This window comes from Narcine bancroftii, chromosome 5 (assembly GCF_036971445.1).
Source record: "Narcine bancroftii isolate sNarBan1 chromosome 5, sNarBan1.hap1, whole genome shotgun sequence".
Classification (NCBI taxonomy): Eukaryota; Metazoa; Chordata; class Chondrichthyes; order Torpediniformes; family Narcinidae; genus Narcine; species Narcine bancroftii.
The window spans coordinates 255,773,575-255,798,427 of record NC_091473.1 but is presented as its reverse complement, the minus strand read 5'-3'; the positions used below and the strand labels follow the sequence as shown (position 1 = coordinate 255,798,427).

At 43.2% G+C, this 24,853-nt stretch overlaps 1 protein-coding gene across 1 annotated transcript in view; it reads right to left on the bottom strand.

The window, feature by feature from the left end:
- Window positions 1-17,187: 17,187 nt before the first annotated feature.
- LOC138765557 (C4b-binding protein alpha chain-like) overlaps window positions 17,188-24,853 on the bottom strand; it is a 77,880-nt gene continuing 70,214 nt past the window's right edge. Inside the window, exon 19 of the mRNA XM_069942590.1 lies at window positions 17,188-18,850. Within this exon, the coding sequence (XP_069798691.1) occupies window positions 18,838-18,850 (13 nt within the window). The 3' untranslated portion in view covers window positions 17,188-18,837. The remainder of the gene's footprint in view (window positions 18,851-24,853) is intronic.

Sequence of the window (24,853 nt, the reverse complement as noted above, 5' to 3'; positions counted from 1 at the left end):
AAAGGTGCGTGGGATTCTTTTCTTATTACACGCAGTGGGTTCCAAATTATGCGGATAAAGCCCACCCCCTTCAAGTCCACCTCCTTCCCCCTGACAAATGAAGCAAGGGCAGCCTTCTGCACATAAAGTAGGACATCACGAAAACCGCAACGTAAGCAGTGGATGAATCTGCCCCCTTCCAGGTGGAGAGCGATGCCTCTAATTTCGCCCTGGCTGCCACCCTCAATCAGGCAGGTCATCCCATTGCCTTTTTCTCCCGCATCCTCCAGGGCCCTGAAGTCCAATGCTCCTTTATAGAGAAGGAAGCTCAGGTGATAGTTGAAACAGTACAGCACTGAAGGCACTACCGGGGGATTCACGTTCAATAATAAACAGCGGGGTAAGGTAAAGAATGATAGCAGTTTGAGGTGGGGGATCAAGCTCTCCACCTACATCCTGTACCATCCAATGAAGCTCAATGAGCCCTCGGATGCCCTGACACGAGGGGCATGTCCCAGGGCACAGGTGGATCACCTCAACGCCCTCTACAATGATCTCTGCTACCCCGGTTTCACGAGATTCTTTCACTTTATCAAATCTCGGAATCTGCCACACTCCATTCACTCCATAGGGATTCAGAGACCTGACCAGGGACTGCAGGGTACGTGCGGAGTGCAAGCTGCCCTTCTACCAACCGGACAGGGCGCACCTGATAAAAACCACGTGCCCCTTCGAGCACCTGAGCATGGACTTCAAGGGCCCCCTTCCCTCCTGCAATGCATACTTCCTCACGGTTATCGACAAGAATTCACAGTTTCCCCTTTGCCATCCCCTGCCCTGATATGACCACCATCAGAGTCAATGGGGCCCTGCGCAACCTCTTCACTCTGGTTCTGCCCATCATATATCCACAGCGACAGGGGGTCCTCGATTATGAGCAATGAGCTGCGCCAATTCCTGCCGGCCAGGGGTATCGCCACCAGCAGGACCACGAATTATAGCCCCGGGGAATGGCCAGTAGAGAGAGAAAAAACAGCACTGTGTGGAAGGCACAGTTGAGAAGACATTTTCTCCTTGCCCTAAAGTCCAGAGACTGGCTGTCTCCCATTGGTAGGAGGTCCTTCCAGAGATGCTCCACGCCACTCGATCTCTGCCATATACTGTCACTAATGCTACCCCTCACAAAAGAATTTTCTCCTTCCCCAGGAAGTCCATGTCGGGGACCACCCTACCCTGGCTGACGTCTCCAGGGCCGTTCCTGCTACGAAAACATGCGAGGGGCCCTACAAGCAACCCCCTGGTCAAAAGGGTTCAGCTCCTCCACACGAACACCCAATGCATGTATGTAGCCCACCTGGATGGGCGCGAGGAAACAGTCTCCATCCGGGACCTTGCGCCTAGGGTCTATGGAAAATTACATTTGGAAGTAAAACAGGAAGCAATGTAGTTCAGAAAAGAGAAGTCCTTTGAATGTCTAGCTAAAAACTGATGTGCATTGCTCAGCGGAAAATAATTTACCATAAGTGTTCCTATGTCACTATGGCCCACACCTGGCCTCATCAGGATGTCTGGCAGCTGATCAGGAATCTTAAGAATGGCCTCTGTGTGTGTGTGTGTGTGTGTGTGTGTGTGTGTGTGTGTGTGTGTGTGCGTGTAGCAGTCTTGAAAAGGCAGTGGAAGATTGTCTCTTACTGATTGACTGTAACGAGCTACCTGAGCAGGGTCCCAGCGTATCAAGTCAATCTCCCCACTGTCAGTGTCAGCGTGACAGCTGCTTATATTAATGCAGTGCAAGCAGGACTCAGCTGTCTGACCTCCTACTTAATCTGGCGCACACACTGCCTCAGGTTTTCCATGGTGACTCTGAACACAGGAAAATAACCCAGTCTTTTTTCCACGCTCTGTCTTTACTAACCAGCCTCTAACACAGGCACTCTCAGGCTACTCTGCCACAGGGGTTTCCTTTTGGAAGCATTTAGACACAAGTTGTACCATTTTGCATCATGTAAACTGGCAGGATTTCATGGATCTTGTCCTGGGGTTTGCTCTTTATAGAAACTCCCAAAATAGACGAAAATTCAAAGGGGCTGACTGTGCTGGGCCATGAGCTGGGTCTCTGTCATCTATGCACAGCAGCTGGTAAAATGCATCATGTTGAAAAGAGCTGACTCAAGAGTGTCATCGTGTAGGGGTTAAATGCTGCCAGACATGAACCCCCTTGATCCAGAAAATCCCATCAAGGCAGCTGGACAATTCAAATTAAATTCAAGGAAGGAAGTGTGAAGTTTTACAAAATATTCTCAGTGTGGTGAGCGAGAACCAACCTGGTTTACTGGTGCGTTCACAGTAGGAATCTGCTCTCTTTGGCCAGGATGAAACTGTAACTCCACAACGGATGATTTCCCTCCTCTTTAGAACAGCCTGGCCATCCATTCGGCCCACTGAGCTGCTGGGAAGTGATGAAGATGGCTGGTCTTCACAATGTCTGAAAATAAATCATAAACAATCTACAGAAAACACTACTGCTGGAGCAACTCAGTATGTCAGGTAGCATCCGTGGAGGGGAACGAAGATTTCTCTGGCCCTCGGGGCAGACTGGTCGATTATCAGCCGCTCTGGCTTGAGTGCTGCATTCATTTCTGTCTAGGGCCAGAGAAATCTTCAACCACTTGATTGCTTGTTTCGATTACTACATGGCTCGGAATAACGTGGTCGATGAGGCGATACAGTGGGGCCACCTGAATTTCCTGCTGGGTGAGGTCCCTTTTGCCGTAACGCAAGGAGCTACCACTCTGGCTATAGCCCGGGAATGTCTGACCGCTTACTATGTGGCACCACAGAACGTGGTTCTTGCTCGACACGAGTTGCTGACAAGATGCCAGAAACCCGGGGAAAGTGATGCTGTCTATGCACTGGCTCTCGACTCAAAGGCAAGCGAATGTGATGTCGGGGCAGTCAATGTGCAACAACACCGCAATGCTTTGAAGCTGGATGCTTTTGTCAACGGAATAGACTCCAGTTACATCCGTCAGAGGGTACTAGAGACAGAGCCCCTTACTTATGGCCGGGCAGTCACACTAGCCATGATTCCTGGTTAACTCCACAGCCTTGTCTTCTTCATTAACTGGCACTTCAATTTTATTAGCAGAAATTAGTGGTACAATAATGAAAGACAATGGGTACATAAACAGTTCTACCCAAGGGGAGTGTCTTTAGTGGTAGAGATAATACACGTCCAATGTCAGTCAAGCAGACTAAGCACAGCAAGATATTGACAGCACGACACAGATTGACCACAATAATGAAACACAAATACTAAACTCGTGCTTTCTTAGAGATTTAACCTTCTGTAATGAAATTCACAGGTGTCTGCAGGTAACATGGAAATGGAAACACACAGAATCAAGCGTAAACAGATTAGACCTCCATTGGTTATGGAGGTCCATCAGAACACCAATCAGCTGTAAACTCCTCCCTTGAGACTCGAATAACATCCTTCCAACACAAGGTCGACCAGACACGCTTTAATAAATAAGTTTTCACTGTGCCTCTTTAAACATACCACTTATCCAAGTCTATAATAGCCCCAATTTTCAACTCAATTAATACTTTGGAAAAATAACACTGCAGGAATATACTCACTGAGGTGAGAACAGCTGAATTAGAATGTCACTAGAAGTTTGCAAATGCTGAGTTTCAACCTGTGGGGCAGAAATGTAAAGTCAATCAGTAAAACAAAAACTTTAATTATAGATCATTGAAACACATTGAAATTTGTCAAATTAGAATTTTTACAAGGATCATTAACAAAGGCTCAAGATATGGCAAACAGATCATCGGATATTTAATTGTGAAATAAAGCAGCAGTAGTGTTTAGCAATGAACAGCAAACACTGTGGATGGTGGAAATCCAAAATTAAAAACTAAAACTGCAGGGACCAATCAGTAGGTCAGCCAGCATCTGTGGAGAGAAAAACATGAGTGGGCAGAGCCAACATGGAGTTATAAAGGGAGAATCAGTTCAATTAATCTGTTGAGATTCTTTGAGGAGATGACTGGAACAAAAATTAAAGGGGGATCAGTGGATATGGTCATTTAGATTTCCACATTATCATCAATAAGGTCTGACATGGAGTTGCCAGTAACTAGTTATTGGAGAGAAAGTGGGAATGAAGAAGTCCTTCTCGTTGGCAGGCTGTGATCCACTGCTACACCACAGGCACCAGCTGTTAACGATCTGTATCAATGTGGCTCAGGAGCCCAAATGTCATTTCCAAGTTGCCGTGAAGAATGGGTGTGGGAGGGATGGCTGTGTAAATCAAGGAGGATGGAGATGTGTGGAGATACATTTTACACAGAGACGGGTGGATACTATGAATAGTGGTGGAAGCAGATACAATAGTTGCATTTATGAGGCATCCAGATGAGTATGCAGGGAATAAAAGGACAGGGATCTTGTGCGGGCAGATGAAGTTGATTTGGCATCATGTTCAGCACAGACATGGTGGACAAAGGCTGTTACTGGCATTGTTCTATGTTCTAATAATATTTCATGTTTCATTTTTCTAAGTGTAGATTTAATTTCTTCCAAGGTCATGTTGGGCAGTTGGTGTTGGGTGATCAGTATTCCCCTCCCCTTGGCCATGATTGGGCTGAGGGTTGATGCGAACCTACTTACAGGTTTTACATGTACTCAACAGCCAGCACCTAATTATGACTCAATAACAATTCAACGCACAGTCAGTGAACCATGAATAAAGTATCCCAAACAGATAACTTCGTTTTTTGTTACACCACCAAGGAAACTTTCAATCGGTAATCTTCAAACTCTTTGAAGGGGAAGCACGGTGTCACTGCCAGTGACTGGGACCGGGGTTTGAATCCCACACTCTCTGTAAGGAGTTTGTACATTCTCCCCAGGTCTGCGTGGGTCTTCCTGGGGGCTTCAGTTGTCTCCCTCCTTTCAAAATCCCGATGGGGTGTAATCGGGCAGCACAGACTCATGGGCTGAAATAGCCTGTTACCGTGCTGTAGTTCTAAAATGTTAATTTTAAATTTACAAAAAGACTGCAAGAAAGGGAATGCCACAGGGGGAAGAAACCAGAGATAGCCGGAAACCTCTGTCTTCCACCAAAGATTTGGAATGTTCTCACACTCAGCAGGTATGAGAGTAAACCTAATCACTCAGTAAATATGTGAAATAGGAGAGACTGGCAAAGGCAAATGTCAGCCCCTGACAGACGCAGGGAAACTTATAACAGGAAGGGAGAACAAAAAACTTAAATAACTTTGTATTTGTTTTCAGGTGTGACAAAAATGCCCCAAATGAAATATCAAAGAAGTCGTGAATACTTTTGACATTCAGAAACATCCAAAAAGGTTGTAAAGGTTAATAAAACTTTTTTTTTGAACACTTGGAAAGACTAAATCTGTCCTAAAGCATTGAAGGCATGTAGAAAAGTCTGTGTACTTGTATATTTGTGGAGAAGGCAGAGATGTATCTGACGAAGGGTCTTTCACCTCACACATTAACATTATTTCTCTCTCCACAGATGCTGACCCACTTGCTCTGTGTTTTCAGCAGGTATCTGACGAAGGGTCTTTCACCTCACACATTAACATTATTTCTCTCTCCACAGATGCTGACCCACCTGCCCTGTGTTTTCAGCAGGTATCTGACGAAGGGTCTTCACCTCACACATTAACATTATTTCTCTCTCCACAGATGCTGACCCACTTGCTCTGTGTTTTCAGCAGGTATCTGACGAAGGGTCTTTCACCTCACACATTAACATTATTTCTTGTTGACTTTTATTTAAAATGAATGAATATCTACCTTCAAAACTGCTTCCCTCGTTGAAATCTATGGCCATGCTATTCCTCAAGACCAGAAGATATCGGAGCAGAAGTAGGCCATTTGGCCCATTGAGTCCACTCCACCATTTCGTCATTAGCTGGTCCATTCCCCCACTCCCCTGCCTTCTCCTCTTGTCCTTGACTCCCCTACCATGGGAAACAACTTGCCACACCTACTCTGCCCAGGCCTTTTAACATTCAAAATGTTTCCATGAGGTTGTCCCTCAATCTGCTGAACTCCAAGGCATCCAGTCCAAGAACCGTCAAACATTCCACATGTGCTAATCCCTTCTTCCAGGAATTGTTCTTGTGAATCTTCTCTGAACCTTTTCCAATGCCAGCACATAATTCCTGTATCACATCCATCCCAGAATTGATTTTCAAGGCAAGGTTGTTTCATTGGGAGATGTATGCACATTGCTGTTGCCTAGAGATAGCTGGCATTAGCAGGTGGTTACAAACTGACAGCGAACTGGCTTCAACATCAAGACTTCCACCACCAAGTGAAAGCCTACAGTTGTAGACAGTTATACTGACTCATCAACATTTCATGTAAAATCTGGGACAACATCTAAAAAGGTAGAATATTTATGAAGTCTGTTGAAAAGAGAGCTTAAGATTCAAATGCACTAGAACATTCCTGCCCAGAAACAGGCCCTTCGGCCCTTCTAGTCTTTTATTCTCCCTCATCCCATTGCCCTGCACCCTGACCACGACCATCCAATCCATATACCTGTCCAAATTCTTCTTAAATGTTAAAATTGAGCCCATATTCACCACTTCAGCTGGCAGCTCATTTCACACTCCCACCACTCTCTGTGTGAAGAAGTTCCCCCTCAAGTTCTCCATAAACTTTTCCTCTTTCACCTTTAACCCATGTCCTCTGGTTTGTATCTTACCTCCCCTTAGTGGAAAGGGCTGACCTACATTTACTCTGTCCCCCTCATAATTTTAAATACCTCTAACAAATCTCCCCTCATTATTCTACACTCCAAGGAATAAAGTCCTAACCTGTTTAACCTTTCTCTGTAACTCAGTTCTTGAAGTCCGGGCAACATCCGAGTAAATCTTCTCTGCACTCTTTCTATCTTATTGATATCTTTCCTATAGTTCGGTGACCAAAAGTGCACACAATCCTCCAAATTTGGACTCACCAATGTCTTGTACAACTTTACCATAACATCTCAACTCCTGGACTCAATATGAAGGCCAATATTCCAAAATCTCTCTTTACAACCTTTTCCACCTGTAACACCACTTTCAGGGAATTATGTATCTGTATTCCCTGGTCCCTCTGTTCTACCGCCCACATCAGTGCCCGACCATTCACCACCGTCTTATGTCCAGAACATTGATATAAATGAAAAACAACAATGGTCCCAGCACCGATCCTGGCGCACACCACTAATCACAGGTCTCCAGTCTGAGAATCAATCAACCACTACTCCTCTCTCTCTCCTCCCGTCCAGCCATTGTCGAATCCAGTTCACAACTTCGCCATGAATTCCAAGCGTCTGAACCTTGCTGACTAACCTCCCATGTGGGACCTTGTCAAAGGTCTTACTAAAGTCCATGTCCACAACATCCAAAGCCTTTCCTTCATCTTTAACTGTTCTGGTAACCTCCTCGAAAAACTCAATAAGAATGGTTAAACTCAACCTACCACTTATCCCTAATCAGTCCCTGGCTATCCAAATACTCGTATATCCGATTCCTAGGAACATCTTCCAATAACTTACCCACTATTGAAAGAGTATGGCTAATGTTTCAGGAACAAATGCAGAAAATGCAATAGATATACTTCCCTCTCTCAAACAAAAGCTCAATGAAAAAGTGACTCAACCGCGGCTAACAAAGGCTTAATCCGACATCCGAGGGGACTCATGTCAAGTTGCCCAGCAAAAGCAGCAAACCTGTGAAATTTGGAGCAGTTGAGAATTCAGCTCAAAACACATTCAGGAATTTTTGATGACAATTAAAATACAGTATGGGAATAATTTGCAAAAAATGTAAAAGTGAGTTATAATAACTTCTAAAATATGAAAAAATAAAAAGCAAAGACAAATATAATTCTTTTACAACAGGATCTATAATGAAGGACAAAGAAATGATAGAACAATTAAATAATACTTTGACTAAGTCTTCTCAGCAGACAAACATCTTCCTGTATCACTAGGGTACCGAGATTCTATATTAAATTTAATTAGCATTGGTAAAAGAGAATAGAGCAGGAAATTTAATGGAATGATCCGATAAAGCCAGCAAATCCTTAGGGCCTTTCTTCATCCCAGAGGATGAGAAAAAGTAGCTGTGGAAAAGGGAGTGGCATTGATCATCACCTTCCAAATATACAATTTGGGGAGGCAGGGTTAGCACAGGCTGTTACAGCACCAGTGATCAGTACTGGAACTCGAATCCTGCACTGTCTGTGAGGAGTTTGTACCTTTTCCCCGTGTCTACGTGGGTTTTGCCGATTTCCTCCCACCGTTCAAAATGTACTGGGGATTGTAGGTTAATTGGGTGTAATTGGGCCGCAGGGGCTCGTGAGCCAAAAGGGCCTGTCACCGTGCTGTGCGTCTAAATTTAAATATACATGGACGATTCCTGCAGACTGGAATGCGGTCATTGTTGAAAAAGAGAAAAACTTTGTACAAGATCATTATCATTATTTACCAGTGTGAGGTCTGTTCAATAGTTTCTTTACAGCAGAAGAGAAGCTGTCAGGTCTGTTGGCATGTGCTTTCAACATCAACACGATTAGAAAAAAGTCACCATGAACTTATGAAAGGAAAATCTACAAACTTAAAGGTGTTTTTATGGAAGGCAGGTTACAATCTCAAGAGGGTAAGTTACTTAGGATTGAGATTCAGTGGCTAGCAACAGTATCAGAAGTGATTTAGGTGGATGCGAAGATTAAACTGAAATCCTAGTTTTATATTTTCATGGATGGAGTGTTAGATCCATTAGAGCTCAATCTATTTTGAATTAGCACCTGTCATGAACATGTCACAAAATTTGATGTTTTGCAGCAGTATCACAGGGCAAACATTTATATAAACCACCTTACAAAATATGAAAAGTCAAAGTGAGGCCGTGATCATTGAAGACTCTGATGGCGGAGCGGAAGAAGCCGTCCTTGTGCCACTGGGTGCTCGTCTTCAGGATCCTGAACCTTTTTCCCTGATGGTAGCAGAGTGAAGAGGGCACAGGCTGGGTGGTGGGGGTCCTTGAGGATAGAGGCTGCTTTTTTAAGTCTAGTGCCTGTAAAAAATCACAGGCCGAGTTAACCGTCTGGAGTTTTTTTCAATATGTTTACATAAGATTTCCTTCAAGGTTTACTCTGAATGCATTTGAAGCCTGCTTTGCCTTGGTAAATTAGGTAGTGCTCACAGAAAAGCACCGTTGATAGCACGAGAAATAAAAATAAGCTGAATAGGAAGTTTAAATAGTTTCCGGAAGATGAACGGAGATGAAAGATGAAAATATCTCACCATCTATTGGGCCAATCTAACAGTAACATCAAGACTAGCGCAAAAGAAAATATGGAAATGACGATAATGCCTGCAGTTCCTGGAAGATGATTAAACACATGACTGGGTCAAAAAAGGTGCTACACGTAGAAGAAAGACAGGGTTGTGTATTAACGGAGCCCAAAAATAACTTGCTGCTGTTTGACTGAAATCCCATTGTAAATGTGGTTAATAACAAAATGAAGTCGGTGAAGGCTGCAGCGGGTTACCACGTGGCGTCACTCTAGCTAATCCTGCCATCTGCTGCCCAGAAAAGCACAGAATCCTCACAGCATCAGATCACAAACTCTCTACAAGCAGTCATTTCAGAATTACTGATTCAAAAGTTTCAAAAGCAGCTGGTGTGACCAAGGTAAACAACCCGATGTTATGGTGTTGCTTTCCAGTAAGGCCAAGCTGTGAATATTACAATTACAGCACGGAAACAGGCCATCTTGGCCCTTCTAGTCTGCACCGAACCAAGTACCCTCCTCTAGTCCCCCCTACCTGCACCCTCCCCATAACCCTCCATTCCCCTCCCATCCATAAACCTGTCCAATTTTTCCTTAAATGACAAAATGGACCCTGCTGCCACTGCTTTTCCACTCAGCCACCACTCTCTGAGTAAAGAAGTTCCCCCACATATGACTTCCAAACTTTTGCCTCTTAACTCGTGACGTTCTTGTTTCAGTCTCTCCTACTCTCAAGGGAAAAAGCCTCTTCACATCAACTCCATCTATTTCCTGCTCCAAAACTTAAATACCTCGATCACATCCCCTCTCAACCTTCTACGCTCCAAAGAATAAAGACCTAATTTGAATTCTCTGAGTTTCTATAAACAGGTACTCCTCAACTTACGATGGGGTTCTGATCTTGCAAACCCATTGCGTCTAAAAAATCCTATCAAAATACAATATTACACCCCCCATTTTTTATAATTGAATTTTGAATACCTTTATTCCACACTGGAAAATAACCATTAACATACACAGCTGAGAGCTCAGTGGGCATGAAGAATGTTTGAAGTGGTTGATCTAAAATTAATTGCTGGATGGTGGGGATAGTGGAGATGTAAAACAGCAGGGTCATCAATTTCTCTCTCTTCCGATGATGCCCGAGAACAGTGCGTAGAACACACTGCGTCATTGACACTTGTTGATGGTTTAACAAGCATAGTCTTCAGGAAGATATCAAATTTTGACTGGACAGATTGTTTTTTTTCTTTCTGTGAAAATTATGATGCCTTTTGAAGCATTGGCATGACTTGCTGTAAGCATAGGATCGTCAGTACGCTCTTTAAGTATAGCAAAAAGGCTTCTTGCCTAAACCTGCATCATCAGTAGGCTAAGTGGTATCCAGCTTTGTATTTACACGCAGCAAGTAATCTTTCCATATCATCAATTGGCCCAGCTCTTTTCTTTGTGACGACAGTGGAATTCACACCGATGTTGACAATCTCACTGTATCACTGATCCATCTCTTATCCTTTATGATGGTCGAGATTGTCTGTTGTGAAAGTCTAACTCACATGCTTTAGCCATTACCGGCTTGCCACCTTCATGCTCAGCAAGTATCTGGAGTTCCGTCTCCAGAGTAAATCCTTTCCATTCTTTCTTCTCACCAAAAGTAGGAGACACACATAGCCATTTAGTAGACATGATGGGCTGTTGACAATGCACTCACTCATGTGATCGCTACAGAGACAGCGAGCATGGTTAAGTCAGCATCACGAGAGAGCATGCTGCACGATACTCGTGCGCAATGCTGCCATTGCCCAGAATTACAAGAGAGTAGCGAAATGCATATAACAAGCACATGAACAGATCGGAATTCAAAATTGGAAGTACGGATTCCAACCATTATAACTTTCAAAACTTGTAAGTCAAACCATCGGAAGTAGTGGAGCGCCTGAAATTAGCAAAACTACAATTATTTCCTACATTGCAATAAATGTAAAACAAGCCGGGTTCAAAAATTACACGGCATTTTAAAATGGCTGGGAAAGTAGAGGTGTTTTCCAACAAAGAAAGAAACTTCACTACCTTTAAAACTACTCACAAAACCTTCAATTTGTAATTGGTGACAGTCAGGATATCAAAATCAAATCTGACAACGCCATAATTCTCTTCAAGGACAGAATCTAATATTTACCTTGATGAAGAATCTACTTTAATATCAGACCTTGATGAGGGGCTCAAGCCCGAAACGTCAGTTCTGTATCTTTACCTTTGCTACATCAAGGGTACTGCTTGACCTGCTGAGTTTCTCCAGCATCGTGTGTTTCAACTTCAACCACGGTGACTAGAGACTTACCTGTTTTACTCCTTAATATTTACATCTTTTATAAAAATGTGAATACCCAATCTGACAGGATTTAACACGTCTGAAGAACTTAATTTAAAAATGTCATCAAAAAATGCAGAGGCCACAGCAAATGTCTTGAAAAGAACAAGAATCTAAAAAAAAAAGAACAAGAATCTCAAAACCTAGGGCTAATTTCTAAAGTGCCAATAAGCTTATTTATAATAGAACTCACTTGATGTTCTACAGAATTATCCACACTTGCAAACCATAATAAATTCAGCAATGTGAATAAATATATGTAAAAATGTAATATCTAATTTCCTCACTAAGGCTTTGCTTCCTTTGTGCTGTACGATTGAATAAAGCAAAAGTTTAATTAGCCTTCTAAATGTTCACAGCAAAACAACCCATGCAATGTTTATGATAGGTCTCTGAGGGCCTTTGTCAGAATAATGAAGTGAGGAAATGTTTAACAATGCAGAATTAAACATACGTGAGTACATATCAGTTACACGTTTCTTTCTGGAACGAAACACAAGGAAAAACTCACTGGTTAACAAATAGGAGATCTGTAAACTGTCACGGAAAGTTGCCAGAAAGAGTAGCAAGCGTGATCATCGGGGGCTGTTTGGAATTGAGCAAAGGACTAAGAAATTGATTGAGAGAACATACATATTATAAAACACAGTCATATAAAAGCAGACTTAAAGTTTTGTAAAAGAAAATAATTAATGAAATATAGGTCCTCTGCAGGCAGAAATAGATTTTATTCCAGAACATAAAACAACCCAGTACAGGGCCTTCAGCCCACAATGTTGTCCCAACCTCTATAACCTCACTATGTGTTAAATCTAACCCTTCCCTCCCTCACAGCCATAACCCTCCATTTTTCTTATAACCATGTGCCTGTCTAAGATCATTTTAAATTTCCCTATTACCAGCCTCCACCACCACCCCTGGCAAAGCATTCCAGGCCCCCAGAACTCTGATTTAAAAAATTACCTCTGACGTCTCTCCGACAATTTCCTCCACTCACTTTAAACAGATGTGCTCTGTTATTGGCCATTGCTGCCATAGGGATAAGGTGATAGCTGTCGACCCAGTCTCTGCCTTTCTAACTTTATATACCTTGGTGAACTCTCATCTCCCATCACTCCAGAGAGAAGTGTTAGCTCACTCCAGCTTTCTTTATAAGGCAAGTTCTCCAATCTAGGCAGAATTCTGGAAAATATCCTCTGCACCCTGTCCATAACTTCCACATCTCTCTGATAATGAGGCAACCGGAACTGATCACAATATTCCAAGTGTTGTCTCACTTATAGAGCTGCAACATTACCTTGCATCTAATGAAGGCCACACAGCATACACTTTCTTAACTCTAACATCTTGTGCAGCAACTTTGAGGGATCTGTGGACTTGCACCTCAAGATCCCTCTGTTCCTCCACACTGCTAAGAATCCTGCCATCAACCTGATTCTCCATCTTCAAGTTTGACCTTCCAAAGTGCATCATTTCACACTTATCCAGAGTGAACTCTTTCTGAAACTTCTCTGCCTGACTGATCCTGACAATCTTCTACACTATCCACAATACCTGTAAACGTCATGCCATCTGCAAACTTATTAACCATCCTCTTCTACTTCTTCATCTAGGTCATTTATAAAAATCACAAAGAGCAGGGGTCCCAGAGCAGATCTCTATGGAACTCCACTAGTCATTGGCCGGCAATACATTCTATCTGCTACCACTCTCCGCCTTCCATGGGAAAGCCAATTCCAAATCCATGTAACTAATATTCCATAAGTTCCATGCATCACGAGTTCTGATAAACCTATGGTGGGGAATCTTGTCAAACACTTTACTAAAATCCATTTCTACCACACAATCTTCATTAATCTGCTTTGTCAACTCCTATTATGGGGGATATAAAAAGGGGCAGAGTGATTAAACAAATGGAGAAATGCAAAGGCACCAGAGGCTACAGAACATTCCTACTGCACCCACCACCACTTCTTCTGCAGTTTGTGCCAGACCCTGCACCCTACCCCCATGAAAAAAGGGACCCCTTCTAAATCTTTCCCCTCACATTAACTCTATGCCCTCTGGTTTTAGATTCTCCTGCCCTGGGGGAGGGGGGGTGGGGGAGAGAAATAGACATTCACCTTATCTGTGTATGATTACAAAGCCTCCTCCCCCCCCCACCCCGGGATAAAATCTCCGGAACATTCTTAACCTTTTCTGCATGCTTTCCATCTTAAATTACCACATCTATTGCTGGGCAACCAGTCTCCACTCTTGTACTCAATTCCCTAACCGATGAATGGAAGCATATACCTTCTTCACCAGTCTATATGATCCTGCATTCATCAGTCCACTATCACATGGCAACAGGAATACTCCAGACGTCACGAGCTGCTTTTTAACTCGATGTCTAACCCTCTGTATGCATTCTGCAGGAACTTCATTATTCTTAGGTTGGTACTGATGGGCAACACTTTACTTGAGTATCCGCAGAAGTGACCTACTGGATCCGGTGCTCCCTTTGTGGCCCTCTCTACATCTGAGAGACTGGGCACAGACTGGGAAATCACTTCGCTGAGCACCCTCTTCTCTCTGTCCACTTCAGTGAGAGACCTCCCAGTTATGCGTCACACTCCCATGTCTGCCCATGGCCTCATGTACTATCCACAAGACCACCTGTAAATTGGAGGAACACCTGATTTTCCATTTGGACACCCTCCAGCCAGATGGCATTAATATAGACTTCTCCAGTTTCTACCAACCTGCTCTCCCTTTCTCCCTCCCTTCCATTCCCGTCTTCTTTCCCTCAGCTCTCCTCCCCTTCCTCTCTATTCAGCTAGCCATCCCTCCTCCCCCTTGCAGCTGTGCCCTCCATCCCTTCTCCAATTACCTCCTCCCTTTGTGACCATGCTCTTCCCTCTACGCCTCTCCCCTTCCCTTTTTATTCAGACACCTGCTGACATTTTTCCATACCTTGCTGAAGGGTTCAAGCCTGAATGTCAATTACGTATTTTATCTTTGCAGCAAAAAGGACCTGTGATTTGCTCCGGCCTCTGGTTGCTCATCTTCTTGCTCGAGAAATGCTTTACAATGACTCAGACATGCCCTGGCACATGGGTGTCAACATGCTATCCTGGAGATGCGTCCATGGCCACATTACAACTCTCCTTGTCTCCACCTCTCAAAGTTATGGTGCCGCAGACCTGACTCATCTACCCTGAAAGGCCCTCTTCCACAACCATTACCAAACAGTACACATGTTATTGAGGGGAATCCTGCCATTTCTGCTTATCTCCTCTAGGTAGTCACCCAGCTACATGCCATCTGCACCTTCGGCATGACTTCCAAAGGCTGTCTATAATTCTCAGCACCCAGAGGCTCCTGGGTGGGTCCAACTACAGTTCCAGGTGCTGGATGTGGTCAGCCACAAGCTGCAGCCAGAAATGCTTCCTGATGGTAAATGTCAGCACCAATATTGACCATCTCCCTGGTTTCCCACATCCTGCAGGAGGAACGTCCCTTGCCCTACCTGACTACCGAGCCTCCTTGCCAAAACCTCAGCACTTCAAGCCACTCTTACAATGGGTACTCCAAATTTCTCCATGCAGATGCAAGGTATTCACTTAACACCATACCCATTTCTTGCGATACCATATATGAATCACACTGATCCTTTTTGGGACTTCTCTCAGTTATTATTCTAATAGAATCTTTTAGGATTCTCTTTAACTTATTGTATATACTTGTGTAAAAGTCGAGTTTTGTAGAGAATTTTTAATGTTAAATTGATGGGGTTGATTATTACATGAATACTACCTTTGAGGGGCTGAGATTCACACTAGAATCCAAAATACCCTATCAGTAGCAGGTCCAAATGATCTCTAAATAAATAAAGAGCAAAAAACACAATGAATTAAAGTAATAAGAGTCTGCGCATCAATACACACACACTTACCACATCCTGACCGCCCCTGTGGAAGGACGTGTCGTAGGAGGAGCCGGGAGCTCTGATCGATGGAAGGCCAGGGCAAGAATCCATGTTCAAGACGTCAGGGGCTCCAATAGGTTGGCAGCCAGGGCAAGAATCTGTGTATGAGGTGTCAGGAGGTCTGACGGGCAGGCAGTTGGAGCCGAGGCAAGAGACTAGGGTCAACGTTTACACGAGATATATGGAAAATTATGAACTGAGGGTAATGAGCAGCAATAGGGCAATGAACCCATGTTTAATTTTAAAACACTAGTTTTATTTCTTACTCTTAAACTATCCTTAACACTAAATCTATCCCCAGCTCTTCGCAGGGACGGGTGTGTCTAAAAAAATAACTTCCAAGTTCACTCTTTCAAATTCAGTGTTGAAGCGTCGGCCTTTGACATTTGATGCCCAGGATGAATGTCTCACTGATGGGGAGACGGGACTTGTGTCTGCTACAGACTCATGAATTCTCCTAGCGTTACCTTTCAAGAAATGTCCTTTTGTAGGCAAGACTCGAACTGGGCGGCCTCCAAGTCTCTGGCACTGGTCTCCCCAAGTGACCTCCACTGTTAGTCACAATCAAAATGAAGAACTTTGCTTCCCCAAAAGACCCTCCTGGCACAGATTAATCCGTTGAAAAACCCCAGCCATTCACAGAGCTGGCTTTGTTCTTAATTCCACAGAAGCTGGTCACAAGAGCTGCTTCAAAAAGCATCAGGAAATGGTTCTCCCTTACAAAATCACAGCGTCTTTGCAAATGTATTGAATCTGGAACGGATGGTGACAAACCTTCCCTCAGTTCTTCCAATGTATCGAACTATCACTGGGCAGTGGCTTGTGTTGTGTTTGTGTAAAATGTTAACTGACCATTCAGACCCTCCTGTCTATACTACCCCTTACATTGATAATCCCATTTTTCTAAAATGGGAGCTTGTAATCTGGCCAAAAATAGGGGGTTGACTTTTAAACAAGTATATATGGTATATGCCAGTGAAATGCCATGGCTCCTTTTTGCACTCCTAATTTCTGTAAGTGTACTCCTGCATCCTTTAAACTCATTGAGGAATTTGCTTGGTGCCTGGCAAGCCTTGAAGGGTTCCAGCCAAAATGATGACCATTCTTTTTCTCCCACTGATACTGCTCAACCCACTGACTTCCTCCAGCAGATTGTGTTTTGCTCGATTCCAGCATCTCGATTCCTGTGTGATCCCAAGAAGAGCAGGGATGGAGAAGCAGGTTATTAAGGCACCTCGATGAAGGGCTCGAGCACAAAATGTCAGTTCTGTATCTTTAATCTTGGTATATAAAGGACACTGTTTGACCGACTGAGTTTCTCCAGCGTTGTGCTTTTTTCCTAGAACCCTGTTCCCAACAACATGTCGGTGTATCTACACAGATCGCAGCAACTGCTCACCGACCACTTTCTCGTGGGCAGACAGGTAATAAATGCCAGAAAAATCCATGACAGGCCAGTTCAGGGAACATATTTAAAGGAAGAGCCACCAACCAGCCATAACAATAAACACTAGGCAGGATAAGAGGAGAGAAATTTAAAGTGCAGTTTTATTAAGATTAGCAGCTGAGATGGACAGTTCTTTGCAGCTTCATTGAAGTTAAGACAGTAGCTCAAAAGGCAAAAAGACAACTTTAAATCATCATTTCATCAACTTTCACTGCATTTTCAACATTTACCCATCATGGTGTGAAATATTTTCAGACTCCTTGACATTCCAACAGTTTTGTTTTGTACAACACACTTTGGAAAAGGTAATGCAATAGGAGAATTCAGCAAATTTTCCAACATGAAGACAAACAAACCCCAGTCATGTGCCAGTTATACAGTAGAAGGCACAGCGTGTACATCTCAGCTCTTCATTAAACTTTAGAAAATACACAACACACATCCTAAAGAAAACAATTTCAAGCTTATTTTACCAATAAATAATTATTGGGTAAAAACAAACATCCCATAAGCTGCAGTGATACAAGTGGCAGAAGTGGAGTAATTATTTTGAATTTTATAATTACAAAGAAAAAGTTGCAAGCTGAGAGCTATTTTTTGTAGCATTGAATGTCAAGGTGCTCAAGACCATCATTTATATAACCCAAACAATAAATTAGATCTTTAATCAATAATAAGACTGGTTGAATAGACAATCATTTTAAACTCCTCTTCTTATTTGAGCAACTCCAATCTGTTAGATCCAAAGGAATGCTCACCTTATCCTGGTTTAATCTTGAATTCCTCCCAATCTCCTTCACTACTCTTCTGACCTCACCTGTGCAACCAATCCTAACGCACAGTCGAGTACCTCCCAACCACTCCGACAAACCTCATTGTCAACTTTAACCTTGTGAGTGGCTCGCTGATAATAAGCCGGCTTCTTTTGACAAGGTTATACATGTTGTGATGAGGTCCTGCAAGGAACACAGCGATTTACACAAATTTATCATCTTATTCATTGGAGTCAGTGCATAAACATCACTCAAATGCACACAAAAAAGAACTGGGCCATTTCATATTAAGTGAGCAAGTTGTGCTGGCACACAAAAGGGCAGGCATAGTTCTGGTTCTACCAGAGATGAGACCAGTTGACTCAAGCGACTGCCAAATTACTGAGCAGATCAGCTCAGATCTTTTACACAGGATATTATACTCAACTGAGATGATCAGAACAAGAACATCCTAGCAATGGTTTTATTGGTTTCAAAAGCACTTGGCAAATCATAATGTAAGAAAATATTGAACAAACCTGCAGCAACACAATTTAAAAAATTACCTTCAGCAAAATTCTCTATTATGAATTTAGAAGTAACAAAATAATCTCCTAAAATAAATTGAACACCTCTAGTAGCAACTAGAACAAACTCCATCAGCTATCAATATGATGGAATGAAATCTTTTCAGAAGTGCAATTACAAAATGATTTAAAAAATCTTTGCCTCCCCTCTCTTTCTTTTGGAAGGGTGGGTACAATTCTATTTGGTCTGCTGCTTTACAACTTTATTGAGTTTGCACTAAGTTTCAATCGGGTTCCAATTGCTGAGTTTTCATTATTTTTTAAATCATTAAAGTCAATACAGAGGACATCAGCAGGGAAAGGTTAACTTGTGCTTTGGGATATATTATTCAACAAAGATGGAAGCAGTTTCATTTCCACATTTCAACTGCCAACTGTTCAGAATGGTAATTGTTCAAATCACATTCCTGTGGGAGAAAACAAACAATTAGAGAAAAATGTGTAATGCCATCAAACTGATGAAATCATTTCAAAATGCCAAAGCCAGCTAATGTTTTTCATTTCCGACCAAGAAAATATATTCTGCAAACCTAATTAAATCCAAACCACAATGACCATATTTGACATTATATGACCCACGGGCATATAAACCAGCGCCCGCCCGCCCCTCCCCCCACCATCATTTCGTCAGTGAACATTATGAATTATTTATGGATAAGTTGGCAAACAGGTTCTTCTTGCTCCTCTTGCGCTGCTGGCGGGAGCTGCTGTGGTCAGCTTTCTCAGCAGGGGAAGTGAGAGGCGGTGGCTCCGGAAAGCATGGGCCACTCAAGGGAAGGAGTATCTCACTATTTATAAATTTCCATCAGGGACCCCCCCACCGCCCTTCTATGCTCCGGAAAATATCATCCAAGTTTGTCCAACCTCTCCTTACATCTCGTATCTTCTAATCCAGGAAACCACCCTGATAAATAATTTCAAAGCTTCCACATCCTTCATGTCATGGGGCAAATGGAATTGCACACAATATTTCAAGTGCAAAATAACCAGTCTTAATAGCTGCAACATGAACATTTTAATGCCCCACCCAATGAAAGCAGGCCATCATACACCTTCTTTCCCATCTTATTTGTGGGGCCATTTTCAAGGATCTATGGTTCTGAACCCCAAGAGTTCAGAATGCAAGATATTCTGAACTCACATACAGACCAGAACATTCAGGTAGTATCTATTAAAGGATGATGTGTGACAAGCATATGGCTTTAGATATCGTTGGTCGGAGGGGGATGGGGGGAACCTACCAGGCACAAGTCAAAGTGGTCACATCTCTGGCACAGAGGTTGGACCCCTGGCTCAGAAGGTAAGGGGGGAGGAGTGATAGTGATTGGGGACTCATTGGTTAAACACGTGGATAGGAAGTTCTGTGAACAAGATCGAAGCTCTCAGATGGTATGTTGCCTCCTAGGTGCCAGGGTCAGGGACGTCTCTAATCGAATACACAGCATTGTGGAGGGGGAGGGCGAGCAGCCAGATGTCGTGGTCCACGTGGGGACCAATGACATAATAGTTTGGCAGGGGGATGGGAATCAGAATATGAGGGCGGAGATTAGGGTAGAAGGACGAAAGCTTGATGCTATGTGCTGAGTTGGAGAGGAAGGACAGGCAGGGGACAAAACATAAATGCAGCCAGTTCAAAAGTTTCAAATGTGCTTATTTCAATGCTAGGGGTATTAGGAATAAAGGAAATGAACTTAGAGCATAGATCAGTTCATGGAACTACAATGTTGTGACCATTACAGAGATGTGGCTAGAGGAAGGGCAGGATCGGCTGATGCAGGTTTTAGAAAGAATAGGATGTGAGGTAGAAAAGGGGGGTGGGTAGGAGAATTACTGATCAGGGATAGTATCACGGCTAATGAAAGGGAAGAGGCTGCAGAGGGAGTGCCCACTGAGTCAGTGTGGGTGGAGTCAGAAATAGGACAGGAGCTCTCTCTGTGCTGAGAGTAGTCTATAGGGCCCCAAATAGCTCTTAGAGCACTGAGCAGATAAGCAGGCAGATTTTGGAACGGTGCAAGAAATACAGGGTTGTAGCTAATATTGACTGGCACCTCCTGACTCCAAGAGGGATAGATGGGGCTGAATTTGTCAGGCGTGTTCAGGAAGGATTCCTGACAGTATGTGGTATGGCCGATGAGAGGAGGCCATACTGGATTTAGTTCTGGGGAATGAACCTGGTCAGGTGGTGGTCCTCTTGGTGGGGGAGCACTTTGGTGAGAGACACCACAACTCCCTGAGCTTCAACATAGCTATGGAAAAGGATATAAACTGGGAAAGTGCTTAACTGGGGAAGGGCTAATTATGAAGGGATAAGGCAGGAACTAATGAAAATAAATTGGAAACATATGTTTAAGAGTGAAAGCACAGAAGTAATGTGGAGGAAGGTAGGGACTGTAGTGCGCGTCAAAAGAATCAAAGGCTTGTTGATCCAAACCAAGGCTTTTATTAACTAGAAGACTGGACCATATCACATGTAGGTCGACCTGGTCTGGCTAGGAGCAACCCTTTAAAACCTGCCAGTAGGTGTGGCTACACTCTCAGCCAATCAGTCATCCTACACTTCAATCTCTACATATACACATTGGTGATAGAATCTGTATTATCACAGGGACCACTTGGGCAGGGTTCACAATAAGTTTGTCCCACTGGGACAAGGAAAAGAGAACCATGGCATACAAAACATTTGAGGAAGCTAGTCAAAAGGAAGAAGGAATCAGACATTAGATACAGGAAACAGGAAGGGCATATGAGAAGTATATGGTAGCCAGGAAGATTAAGAAAGGACAGGAGAGCTCAAAGGGGGCAGGAGAAGGCCTTGGCATGTAGCATTGAGAATCTCAATGTGTAAGTGAAGGACAGGAGGATGACGAGAATGAAGGTTGGAGGTGGAGGAGGTTGGGGAGATCCTAAATGAATACTTTGTGTCAGCTTTTACAAGAGAAAAGGCGCTGATCAGGGTGAGGTCAGAATTGAACGGGCCTGTGTGCTGGACAATGTGGAGATTAAGGAAGAAGTGTTGGACCTTCTTAAAAACATCAAGATTGCTTAGTCCCCGGGGGCAGACGCGATGTACCCCAGGCTGCTGTGGGAAGGGAGGGAAGAGATAGCTGGGGCAGTAGTTATGATCTTTGAATTCTCTTTGGCCACAGGATAGGTGCTAGAGGATTGGAGAATAACAAATGTAGTCCTTGCTTAAAAAAGATAACAGGAAGAATCCTGGGAATTATAGACCGGCGAGTCTTACGTCAGTGGTGTGCAAACTAATGGAGAGGGTTCTTAAGGGTAGGATCTATGAGCACTTGAAAATGGAATATGTTTATATTGACATTGGGGGATTTTCTTAGATAATAAACTTCTCATACCTAGAAGGTCATGTCTCCCGAGTCTAAATGAGTCTTTTGAGGAGGTAACAAAAGAAATTGATGAGGGCAGGTCAGTAAATGTGGTCTACATGGATTTGACAAGGTCCTCCATGAGAGATTAATTCAGAAAGTCATGATCATGGGATCAGTGTAAAATTGGTTGTAAGAATAGAAAATTGTCTTGAAGGAAGAAAGCAGGGAGTAGTAGTAGTGGAAAGTATTCTGCCTGGAGGTCAGTGACTAGTGGAGGGGCCGCAAGGATCTATTCTGGGACCCCTGCTCTTTGTGATTTTTATAAATGACCTGGATGAAGAGACGGAAGGATGGGTCAGTCAGTTTGCAGATGATACGAAGATTGGTGGAGTTGTGGGTGGTGCTGAAGGTTGTCAAAGGTTACAATAAGATACAGACAGGATGCAGAGTTGGACCTGAAAGTGACAGATGGATTTTAATCTGGATAAGCGTGAGGTGATGCATTTTGGAAGGACAAACCAGAAGGCTGGGTACTTAAGAGTGTGGATGAACAGAGGGACCTTGGGGTCCAAATCCATACATCCCTCAAGTTCCCCACTCAGACTCATCGGATAGTTCAGAAGGCCTATGCGATACTGGGATTCATTAATAGGGGGAATGAGTTCAAGAGTCAAGAGGTCATGTTGCAACACTACAAATCACAAATACTTAGTATGGTGTTCAGTCACCTCATTATAGGAGCTATGGAGAGGGTGCAGAGATTTACCAGGATGTTACCTGGACTGAGAAATGTCTTATGAGGCAAGGTGAGCAGAGCTGGGCCTTTTTACTTTGGAGCGTAGAAGGATGAGAGGAGACTTGATAGGTCTACAAGATTCTGAAAGGCATAGTAGGGTGGACATCCAGTGCCTGTTTCTTATAGCTTGATCAGCAAACACCAGAAGACATGTGTACTAAGTAAATGGAAGCAAGTTTAGGTGAGATAACAGTGTTTATTTTATTTTTTTACACAGAGAGTTGTAGATGCTTGGACTGCCTTGCCAGGGATGGTGGTCAAGGTTGAAACATTGGGGGCATTTAAAAGTCTCTTAGACATATGGATGAAAGAGATGTACAGGGTTATGGGGCAGGGAGGGCTTTTATTTCAGTAAGGAATATATGGGGCAGCGCAACATTGTGGGTCAAAGGGCCTGTACTGTGTGGTATTGTTCTATGATCTAAAACATTCAAGGGAAAAATTGAATTGACACTTCACACTTAAGTTTGCAATAACTGGGAGATTGTTATCTTTCTTTCTCTTCTTTGGCTTGGCTTGGCGGACGAAGATTTATGGAGCAGGCTGAAATAACATCACATGCAACAAAGACATGCCATTGGCCCAAAGGATCAATATCCTCAGAAAATCTCCTGCCCAATCCTCTGCAACAATGTTTTTACCCAGCTTCAATACTATTCACTTCATTTCCTCTTTATCGGAGATCTTATGCTGCTATCTACAATTTTCTTCTTGGATGGATGGATGGAACCAGAATATTGTCACTTCCATCAGTCTCAGTGATTTTACTACTTCTATTGATATAACACCCCCCCCCATAAGAAATTCACCGGGGGTGGCACAGAACAGAGTATGAGCTTCAAGGAGGTTGGACAAACTTTTGTTCTCCGTCAACATTAGCATTCTTAGTCTCTTAATTAGTGTAGCATTAGATTCAGAGGAAAGACCAAGATAAATTAGCATCACTTGTCATCGAAACCCCAAGGAATATGAAAAGGCTTCAGCTCCCAATGCATTTATCAGCATGGCAAACACAAAGGGGAAGCCAGCTGATGGAGTTTGCAAAGGAAACAACATTTAGCAACATTTCTTTCATGGGAAAAATAGCTGGAATTTTACCCAGTGTCACCAGGGCACTTTATTATTTGGAAGAGTAGCAGAATCAACATGGAGGTGAGAAGGGAAATCATGCTTGCCAAATCATTTGGAATTTTGAGGTTTCAAACAGAATAGAGAAGGAAAACCAGTGGATATGAGGTATTGGTCTTGGAAGGTGCCTCTCAAGGAATTATTAAATGAAACTTCAGCTCAGGTGACTGGGATTGCCTGATGAACAGGACATTTCAGGCAGAGAGTTTTTGCCCAGTTGGATTGCACATGAGATGGTGCTGGGCCCCAACTGTTCACAATCCATGTCAACCAAGATAACATGCCAGTTTAACAAGCAAGGGAAATTGTTTTGACAGCCTTTATTGCAAATGACAAGAGACTTCCTGCTGTAATCATGGAGAGTGTGGGCTAAGGATTAAGGACTGGCTTAAGCATCATTTAGCTGAAATGGGTGTAGAAACGATTCACCATGTTGTTGGACTTGAGTTAGACAGTCTTATTCCTCTGGAGGCTTAGGGATTACAAAATCATAAGGGATATGAATATTCAGTCTTTCTCCTCCAGGGTAGATGATTCTAGAACTAGGTGGCATAGGTTTAAGGTGAGAGGAAGCTGTAAAATCGGTAAGATTTTTAACATTTAAACAGATACGGATCATCATCATTCAGGTACCTTGCTGTTCAGCATGGGCAATCATGTCTCTCCATCCGTCAAGGTTCTGACCCTCAGTTTGGCAACAATACTTAAATTCCATTATAGCGTGGACCATCGTGCCTCGCTGCCCCACCTTCCTCGTCTATCCCTCAATAGGTTGGGGGGGTGGGGGTTTCCCATCCCATCCCAACCAGGAAAAGTTGAGAAGAAAACAGCCTGAGCACTGGCCACCAAGTCGTGACAAACCCATAAAACCCTGATACGTGTCTTATACCTTTGTTGTGAATGTCTTGAATGTCCTGTGTATCTGTGGTTAGCTCAGAGTTAAATATGGGGGTTGGGGAAGGAGGGAGATGAAAAGAGTTTGAAGTCTAGAAAACTGGTAATAGTAAATTGCTGATACTGTTAACTTTGACACCTGATAATGTTGATAACTGTTTAAGTTTGGAAAATCATAAATAAAATATTTTTTTTAAATCTCTGACCCGCCGAATTGTAGTTGTTGCTTCTCCCTTCAGTGAAGGCTCCATCTTTGAGCT